The sequence below is a fragment of the Humulus lupulus genome, chromosome X, assembly GCF_963169125.1.
Source record: "Humulus lupulus chromosome X, drHumLupu1.1, whole genome shotgun sequence".
NCBI lineage: Eukaryota > Viridiplantae > Streptophyta > Magnoliopsida > Rosales > Cannabaceae > Humulus > Humulus lupulus.
This window is the reverse complement of record NC_084802.1, coordinates 28814848-28823823: the sequence shown is the minus strand read 5'-3', so window position 1 is coordinate 28823823 and position 8976 is coordinate 28814848. Positions and strand designations below refer to the sequence as shown.

The 8976-nt window shown below is 31.1% G+C and overlaps 2 protein-coding genes across 3 annotated transcripts; one reads left to right on the top strand and one right to left on the bottom strand.

Annotated features, from left to right (window-relative positions):
• The first annotated feature begins 997 nt into the window (after positions 1-997).
• On the top strand, positions 998-3078 carry LOC133805224 (uncharacterized). The gene is made up of 2 exons (XM_062243348.1): positions 998-1275; positions 2564-3078. Exons 1-2 carry the CDS (start codon positions 1102-1104, stop codon positions 2960-2962), a joined length of 573 nt encoding a protein of 190 aa, XP_062099332.1. The 5' UTR covers positions 998-1101; the 3' UTR covers positions 2963-3078.
• A 304-nt stretch (positions 3079-3382) lies between these two features.
• LOC133805222 (UMP-CMP kinase 3) lies at positions 3383-7496 on the bottom strand. 2 transcript variants are annotated; one of them, XM_062243346.1, is made up of 10 exons: positions 7340-7496; positions 6699-6761; positions 6417-6468; positions 6052-6169; positions 5094-5250; positions 4894-4974; positions 4624-4731; positions 4414-4511; positions 3963-4016; positions 3383-3559 (listed from the first exon to the last, which is right to left on the bottom strand). In XM_062243346.1, exons 2-9 carry the CDS (start codon positions 6726-6728, stop codon positions 3989-3991), a joined length of 672 nt encoding a protein of 223 aa, XP_062099330.1. In that variant the 5' UTR covers positions 6729-6761; positions 7340-7496; the 3' UTR covers positions 3383-3559; positions 3963-3988. The 2 variants fall into 2 exon arrangements, with proteins under 2 accessions (XP_062099330.1, XP_062099331.1); XM_062243347.1 differs by having other exon boundaries at positions 4440-4511.
• Positions 7497-8976: the final 1480 nt, after the last annotated feature.

Here is an 8976-nt window from a genome sequence, read left to right as displayed (position 1 = left end):
TATGAAATATTTGTTCCCTTAATTTTATGAAAGTTACATAATATCTAATTTGAATTCAAAATACAAAAGAATTAATAAAAATACTATTTGATATCTAAAATATCAAATATTCTTTAAAAATAGGGTTGGTTATATACAGCTATAACAAATTTCATAAATATAGAGAATTATAAACTACCTATTTAGCTAATCTAGCATGCCTTCAAGCCTACACCATGATTCGAGCTCGCCACTTCATGATGATCCACCTCCTTGCTAATCAAACATTTGTGACTAACTTTCGGAATGAATCCCTTTTTCTAGCTCACATCGCATGCTCGCATTGTGTGAGTAAAGTGACATTTAGGTGAGTGGTTACTAGCAATCATACTATTTGTTTTTTACATATTTGATCTCCACTTTTGCGAGCCTATATTTCGAGTCTGATAATTACATCTCAGAATTTAGAGTGTAACAAATAATTTAGGTCAAATATTGATCTTGTATAAAAAAATAATGAAATGTATAATTTGGTCGCAATGAATTACTCATTATTAGTGATAATACTATTCTAAAATCCAAATCAATTTATATTTATTTTTAACCATAAATCATTTTTATTATATATTAATAAAGTAAATTTGTAAATGGTTGGGATAAAAATTCTCTTTTTATTTTATTTTTTGTACTCCTGTTTTAATTCCTTACAACATGTAGACTTTACTAAAAGTAAATTATATTATTTATTATTTAAATTTATATGAAATGAATGATTGCAAATATATATTATTTATATGAAAATAAAAGGCATTTAATAAGTAATTTATTGCCTCGGGCTATATTTGATGGTGCTAAATTTCACATAAGAAATAATATTACATTGAAGGACTTTTTTTTTTAATATTAGAAAATGAATTTAAGTAATAATAAAATAAGATTACTAAACGGTCACAAGCTACAAGATATTAATATTATATTATCATATTTATTGGTCGAATTTTTAAGAAACAATATCTGAAAAATTAATAAAGTTGGAATAATAATTTTCTCAAAATCAGTAAAATTATCTTTCTTGTAATCGTTTGTATTCGTAGTTTCTTCACTGGGTGTTAAACAACAACCATGGCGTTGCTTTCAGCAGCAGCTCCACCATCATCGACATTTCTCGTCAATGGCTCATTTCCATGTTCTTCGTCCAAACCTACTTCGCTTTCTTGGGCATCTTCCTTTCCCAAGCTTGGTTTCTCCTTCAATTCTATCACAACCCCTCTTAAACCTCCTTGCAATTTGTACAAGGTATTTTCTTTCTCTTCCATTACTCCTTGAATTTGGCTAAATTTTTGGAAATTTTCGATGGCCAGTTCTTCTTTTCATTTTTTCTGATGATGGGATTGTGTGCATGTTGGCTGAATCGTCTCCAACTGGAAGCATGGGTATTCTATTTTTTAGCCTGATTGATGTAGCTAAGGTGTTTGCTAAAATGACTAGGATAATAAGAGCAATATATTTTGGCAAAAAAGAAGGTTGCTTTAGCTTCAAAAATTAATTTAAGCATAAGATTTATCCTTAAGCTTGTTGTGGCGTTAAACCATTTAAGCTTTGAAAGATACCAATGAAATTCTTTTCATATGATAAGAGAAGTGGTGTTCATTAGTTATATTAAAACTCCTGATAGATAATTTAAAAAAAAAAAAAAAAAACACCTGGTAGACAATGGATAAAATCGCTTTATTAGATTTTATTGTTTGGAAAAGTCATTTCTTAAGTTGTCACTTTAGTTATCATAAATAAGATGCCAACACCAAGATGTTTTTGACCTTCAAAAGTGGCATCTGAAGAATTGTACTGCCTGGATTTGTTGCCACCTGCATATGTTTGAGCCTTGAGCTTCTAAGGAATGAGACAAATCTTTGATATTGCTTCGTGCTTTCTTCTAAAATAAACCTAAATCTAGAGATTTCATTGATCATTGATTGAATTCGATTACCAATTTCACAGTGACTTGAAGATCACAAATTGGTTTGCTGTAATTTGGAACTGCTTCCCTTAAACATTGATGAAAGTAACTCCATCTTAAGTTTGTTTCACAAGCTGACCTAGATCTTTCTCTACATTCATTTTGGTTAGACAACCCGTCATTAGCAAGCTATTGTATGCAAGTTCTTGGGTTGGACTTCTTAATAAAACCAGTATTTGTTGTAGTACAACTGATTTAGCCAGTTCTTAATTATTATAGGTTGCAAATTCTGTTTTGTTGATCTGATTAACCATACACGCATCTTGAGATTAAACTTTGTTCAAGGAAGAAAATACTTTTTAATCTTTTGCACCATTTTTTCATGCTGCCAAAACTATACTTAATAATACTTTGGTAGTTCCAAGGTAGTTGGGTTTCATATGACAAAGTCAAACATTAGTACTGCTGTCTAAGTAGCAAGTTCTGTTTCGTTGATCATATTAGTCCCTTTTTTTCTTTAACTGAACTGTTGTACGTTAGTCAATGCTGTGCTTCAAATTATACTAAGTTTCAACATTGTGATCAGGGTAACAAATACTTAACACCCTTTTGCTAATATTTTCACAGGATTCAGTCATCCGATCTGCTGCCTATACCCGGAGATCTCGAGGTGGGGCTGCAAAAAAACCCAATCGAAAGTCATGGAAGCAAAGGACAGAAATGTATATGAAACCATTTTTACTGAACATTTTCTTCTCAAAGCGATTCGTGCATGCAAAGGTGATGCACCGGGGCACCAGCAAAGTTGTATCAGTTGCCACAACAAATGCCAAGGATCTAAGGTTTGCATTGCCATCACTTGCAGATAACAATGCCTGTAAGGTTATAGGCAATCTGATTGCAGAGAGGTCGATTGAAGCTGATGTATATGCAATGGCATTTGAGCCAAAGAAGAATGAGAGAATCGAGGGTAGGCTTGGAATTATCCTTGATACCATCAAAGAAAATGGTATCATCATCAACTGAAAAATTCCCTTATCTTCTTATATAGTGGGGCTATAATTTATTGTATTTCCTAAAAAAATTGTGGACAATCTGCTTTTTAAAAGCTTTGCAACATAAATGAAAGAGACAATTACTAATTTTGTGTTCTTAAAACCAGACAAGTAATATTAATGGATCTCTCCCAAAAATTGATCATCATTGCATCAAGATTTACACGACATTGCTTTTGTTTAAATCAACATTGGGAGCTCTAACGAGCACATTGTACATTCAAACAAGCCATTGCAGCAAGCTCTCTTCCTTGGCATAATCGATTTTGATTGATTTATTAATTTATTTCGATTTTTTTTTCTTTTTTTCTTTTGCCGAAATCAAAGAAAGGGGGAAGAGAATACAAATTTTTTATCACATTAAAAGATGAATATTATTGATGTAAGTATAACGATCTGTCTTGTAAGTAGAGGATACAACAAGAATAATAATAATGATGATAATAAAGAGATATGTCTCATTTTAATGTAAACTACCTCCCTTCTAAAACAATAATAGCCAATAGACCCCAAACAAAAAAAACCTTGCAAATTGAATACTACTATATGCAGCCAACAACGGCATCACCTGTAACAATTAAAAATGATACTTTTAGTCATCGTAAAACACCAGAAGTAACAAATTTTTATGTGTGTTTTCTATACATAGATAAGAGGACTTTGCATGAGCATTATTGCAATACACTAATTTTGACCATAAACTAGTTTCTTGGCAAATCTAACAAAGAATGGGGAATCTGAACCCAAAAGAGCACGCTCCACCAAAAAGCTTGGACATATCATCCGTCGATCAATTTGTGGTATACTAAACTAAATATTATATTCTGATGGTTTCTAACACCATATGGAAAAATGCAACTGTATAAGTAGAATAATCACACAAGTATTACCAGGTCATAGAAGACAGATAAAGTCTGATGATTCATTCCTAAAGTATATAATCAAGAGTTTTTACTATAATAAAATTTTACCTCAATAGATAGTATGTCTTCAAATCTTAGGTACAAATGCAGCACTCACTCAGCCTGCAAACACCATAAATGAACGTTAAGGAGAAAAGAAGACATTCTTCAGATATAAAAATCAACATCAACAATGGGGAAATGTCTACTTGCATTCCAGACTGAATGGAAATTAAATGAAAAAGGAAGATATTAGTTCTGCTCTTATTATCTGAACCTCTAATTCATCCTTTACAACCACTTTCTACAGATCTATATGAAACCTTTTTGCTCGAGACAAATGGCATTACACTATAAATGACTTTTCCATCTTGATTTGTTGCCAATGGATGATGCTCAATCCAACCAGAAGCATTATGTCTATAGCATATATATTAAACAAAAAACTACCACTGAACATTGTTCAAACACTACCTGTCGGTTCTAATTTTGCACAGATATTTAAAGCAAGCAATATTACCTCAGAATATGGCCGAAACCCTTTACCTTCTCATTTTTTGGGGCAAAAATCTCTTTCACTGACTCAAAAACATCTGCAACAGGCCTTGCAGCATCAATCTGAGGGTGGGAAAAAATTCATGGTCACGATATGCAATAGTATTTTAGAACACAAAAATGCTTCTTTGAGAAAACAAAAGCAATATAACGTAGAATTATGCAGCAATATTACCTTTTTAACTTTTCCTCTGGCTTCATAGTGCTGAATCACAGGGAGACTAGAATCTAAGAAAACATTGAAACGTTTCTTGATTGTTTCGACGTTATCATCTTCCCTTCCCTAAAACACCCCAAAAATTAAAGAAAAGATAGAAATAAGAGTTATAAAATAATAGAATATATAATAAAAGAAAGGATAAGAACTGTAAACATGAATGGAGAAACAAAAGTATGGATAAAAGAAGTCAGAAACAGAGACATTAATAAATCAAATTTTCTTCACCTGGTTCCTACTCAAAATACGCCTCTCCATCTCTTCCTCTGGACAATCAAAAAACAAGACAAATGCTGGCTCAATTTTTGTCTGCAAAACAAGTATTCGGTTTCAGGCCATCACTCATCAATAAAACATAAGGGTCTTCAACTAGTCATACTCATTTTCTAATAAACTTATTACAATAAATAATTGTAGAGAAGGCTTACAACTTTCTCGAATGCTGCTTGGTTTTCCTCGTTACGAGGAAAACCATCAATAAGAAATTTGTCATTTCCACTTTCCTGCATTGCTTTTTGGAGAAGCTTAATGGTTACCTCTGAAGGAACAATCTTTCCTTCTCTAATCATCTCCTGAATCATGGTGCTTCGAAGCATAAAAGTAAAATATGTAAATAACCACTCCAGACATAATGATCACTACAAAATAAACTGCAAGACCAAATACAAAATGCAAATTTTTAATTCTTATTTATTAATTATTATCATTATTATTGTTCTCAGAACTCATAGCTCAACATCAGCAAGCAACAATAAAGGAGAAACTTCATTTGATTAGTTAATGGAGCCATGGCAATAACTGAAAGCAATTCCAATCAAGTAGTCAACAGAGTTACCCAGAAGCTAGATGCTGCTCCCACAAATTCTTCTGGTTGAATAAATCTCAAATCAATCAACAACATTCAATTAATCTATTGTCATTTCTGCGCACTTATGATACTGTTTACAATTGTTGTATTAGTACCCTTTCTTGACAAACGACTAAACTCTAAATATAGTTGGTTTATTTACTTGATTGGTGACACACCAGATAGCTTATTCAGGATAAGTTTTCACGGGTCTGGACTTGTTAAATAATCAGGTAAACGATAAGCTTGATTAAACGAGGCAATTAAAATACTTTATGAAAGTAAGGTTTTCTATTTCTCACTTCTTAGCTGGCCCTCCTATCCTTCTTCCTCAATTGGTGTGTAATCTTTTAAGGTCCGACCTTAAATTATTCTCCCAAAGTTTATTGTAACATAACATCCAAATCAAAGTCACAGAATGAGAGCAAATGCTTCACAATCATAGAAGAAAATATATATTTAGATTTTTAAAGTGTAGAATCTATGGCCATCATAAGCTTGCATCTTTATTGTAAACCAACCATGAGACATATACATACCCATTTTCTGAGCCAGATTTGATTTCTGCTCTCAGAAGGTCACCGGCACTAAGATGAGTGTACCCGAAGTGTTCAACAATATTTGCACACTGGGTACCCTTTCCACTGCCTGGGCCACCTGGCAGTCAGCAAAGTCATTGAATCAGAAAAGTCTATGTAGAAGATATTGCAATGAATATTGCAAAATCGACTAGACAGAAATATTTCATATAGCTATACATAAAAAAGCTTGCAATGTGATAAAATAATAATCAAAGCATGTTCAATCAGTAGTAGCATCAAGGTAATAAAATAAATAAATAAATAAAAAGCTCAAAATGATGCCTCATAAACCATACACTTTTACATTTGAACAAAAATCTTACCCAAAACAAAAACAACAGTAGGATTCTTCTCAGCTAAGCTTCCATTAAGATCCTGATATAGAAAATGAAAAACAACCCTTAATGGATCTATGAATAAATCAAGTTTATATGCCCCAGACATTCCATCTCTGTGGAAACTCGACATCAAATGCCTAGTTACAGTGTTACTTTGAGTTCTACACCCCAGCTTAAGTTTTTTGTATATATGTAAGTCCTTTATAAGCATTTATAAATATATATATATATATATTTATAGATATATATATGTGTGTGTGTGTGTACCTGGTTTACAGCATCAACAACTGCTCCCATAACGACCACTTAACGTGTATCCGACTACGCTATCTGCATAAACCAAACCAAAATAAATAAATATTATTAAGAAACGGTAACTAGAATATTCGAACACGCCCTTTGCATGACAGATCAAATCCTCATACAATGTATTTTCTAAAATGCATCAAAAATTTCAAAGCTATACAAAAAAAATTGTAAGATCCACATAATTGTACCAAACACACAATTGTTCAAATTCATCAAGAACACATCTTTTTCCACAGATCTAACAAATAGAAAATAGAAAAAGGCACCATAAACATATAATCACTCAAAATCTATATCCGCGGAGCTCAAACTGCAGCCATATCTAAAACTCTTTACCCGAAATCTCAGATCACGGATAAAACTCAACCCGAACGAAATCAAACGCATAACCACTACACAGATCAAGCCTAAATGGCGGCAAAACAAAAACAATTAACAAAAGAAAATTTGAAAAACTCAAATTCGTGAACTTTCCCTCCATTTTCTTTTCCCGGGAACCAAATCAAATTGTGATAAATACAAATACTAGGAAATTGAAGGGACGCGAATTGAAATTAGAACTGAGATCTAAAGAAATGTCAGATTGGAAACGAATTTACCTGTCAAAAGAGGAGAGAGAGAAAGTGTGTATGTTTTGGGTTAGAGAGAAAGCGCTCTGGGTTAGAGAGAGAAAATGAGGATCGCGCTCCACGTTCTTATATAGCGGTGGATTCAAACCAACGGAAGGTACAGACTATTAACAGACGAGACGGCCCAAGCTCCATTATAATATATTTATTTGGTCGGTAGGGGCAATTTTGGTATTTCACTTATTGCGTCTCTTTGCGTAAGGACAACGGCTGGATCGCCTAGAGTGAAGCAGAAAGAAAGAGAATTCCTTTTTCAACTAAATATTTTATTTTATTGAACATGTCTCAAGATTTTTTTTGAAGGGAACATGTCTCAAGATTTGGAAATAAAAATAAATCTTATTAATTTGACAAAAAAAAATAACTCTCAGTTAAAATTATTCCTTTTTACAAAATATTCGAAAACTATTAAATGCATTTAATTTTTTTATTATAATAACCCTGGTTTTTTAATGCTAGTTTAGAATTTTAGTAAATAAAACTTTTTAAATTGATAAATACTTTTGACTGTATTTTTATTTTATTTTCTCTCCAGAAAACTAAGAGGGTGTTTGACACCTTAACTAAAAAACTATTTTTTGTTTTTAAAAGCTAAAAATTATTTTTTGAAAATAAGTTGACGTGTTTGGCGTTGTTTTCAAAAAACAGTTTTTAAAAACAAAGTTATAAAAAACAGAGAATTTTGAGAACATTAAAAAGTTGTTTTCTGTTGTTCTCAACAAAAAATTTGTCTATCTTTTTTTATCACGTCACTTTTTTAATTATTATTATCTAACATCATTTATTGTCACATCATTTTCTCTATCATTAGTTTCTCTCTCTTCACTTTCTCTCACATCACTTTCTCTCTCCTCATTTTCTCTCTCATCATTTTTTCTCTCTCTCATCACTTTCTCTCTACTCACTTCTCTCTCTCCACTTTCTTTCTCATCACATTCTCTCTAATTTTTTCTTGGATCAATTTCTATTTCTTCAAATTTTCTCTCCTTACTTTCTCACTTCTTATTTTTCATCATTTTTTTTTCAAATTATTTTGTCTTATTATTAATTACAAATTTTTAAAATATTTTTCTCTTTGTAAATATATTTGTTAATTTTTTATTTAAAATTTTAAAAAAATAAAACTAAAAAATTGTTTTTAGAAAACATTAACCAAACACCTCTTGTTTTTTGAAAACTACAAAAACAGTTTTCTGTTCTCATTTCTGAGAACACAACTTTGAAAACAAAAAACTGAAAACAATGTCAAACAGGCCCTGAGTCTCTAGAGGAGACTAGCAACAAGATCATACCATTTTTTAATTTATTATTTACAACATTTGAGTTAAAAGTATTATGTTTTTACCAATTTATAAAATAAAAAATTATATTTATAATTATTTGAAATTGATGATTCAAACTAGTATCTAAAATTAGTATAAACCCTTATAATAGGAAAACACTTTATTTGTATATTTATTCCTTTCAAAATAATAGAAGGAAAAAATAAAAAAAATTAATATTGTGAACTAGATTTTATATGCTTCAAAATACCTAATTTTGGTCTATAATTTCATATTTATATTTGTAAGAAAAAAAATCTATTATAGATATCTAAGATCTGATTT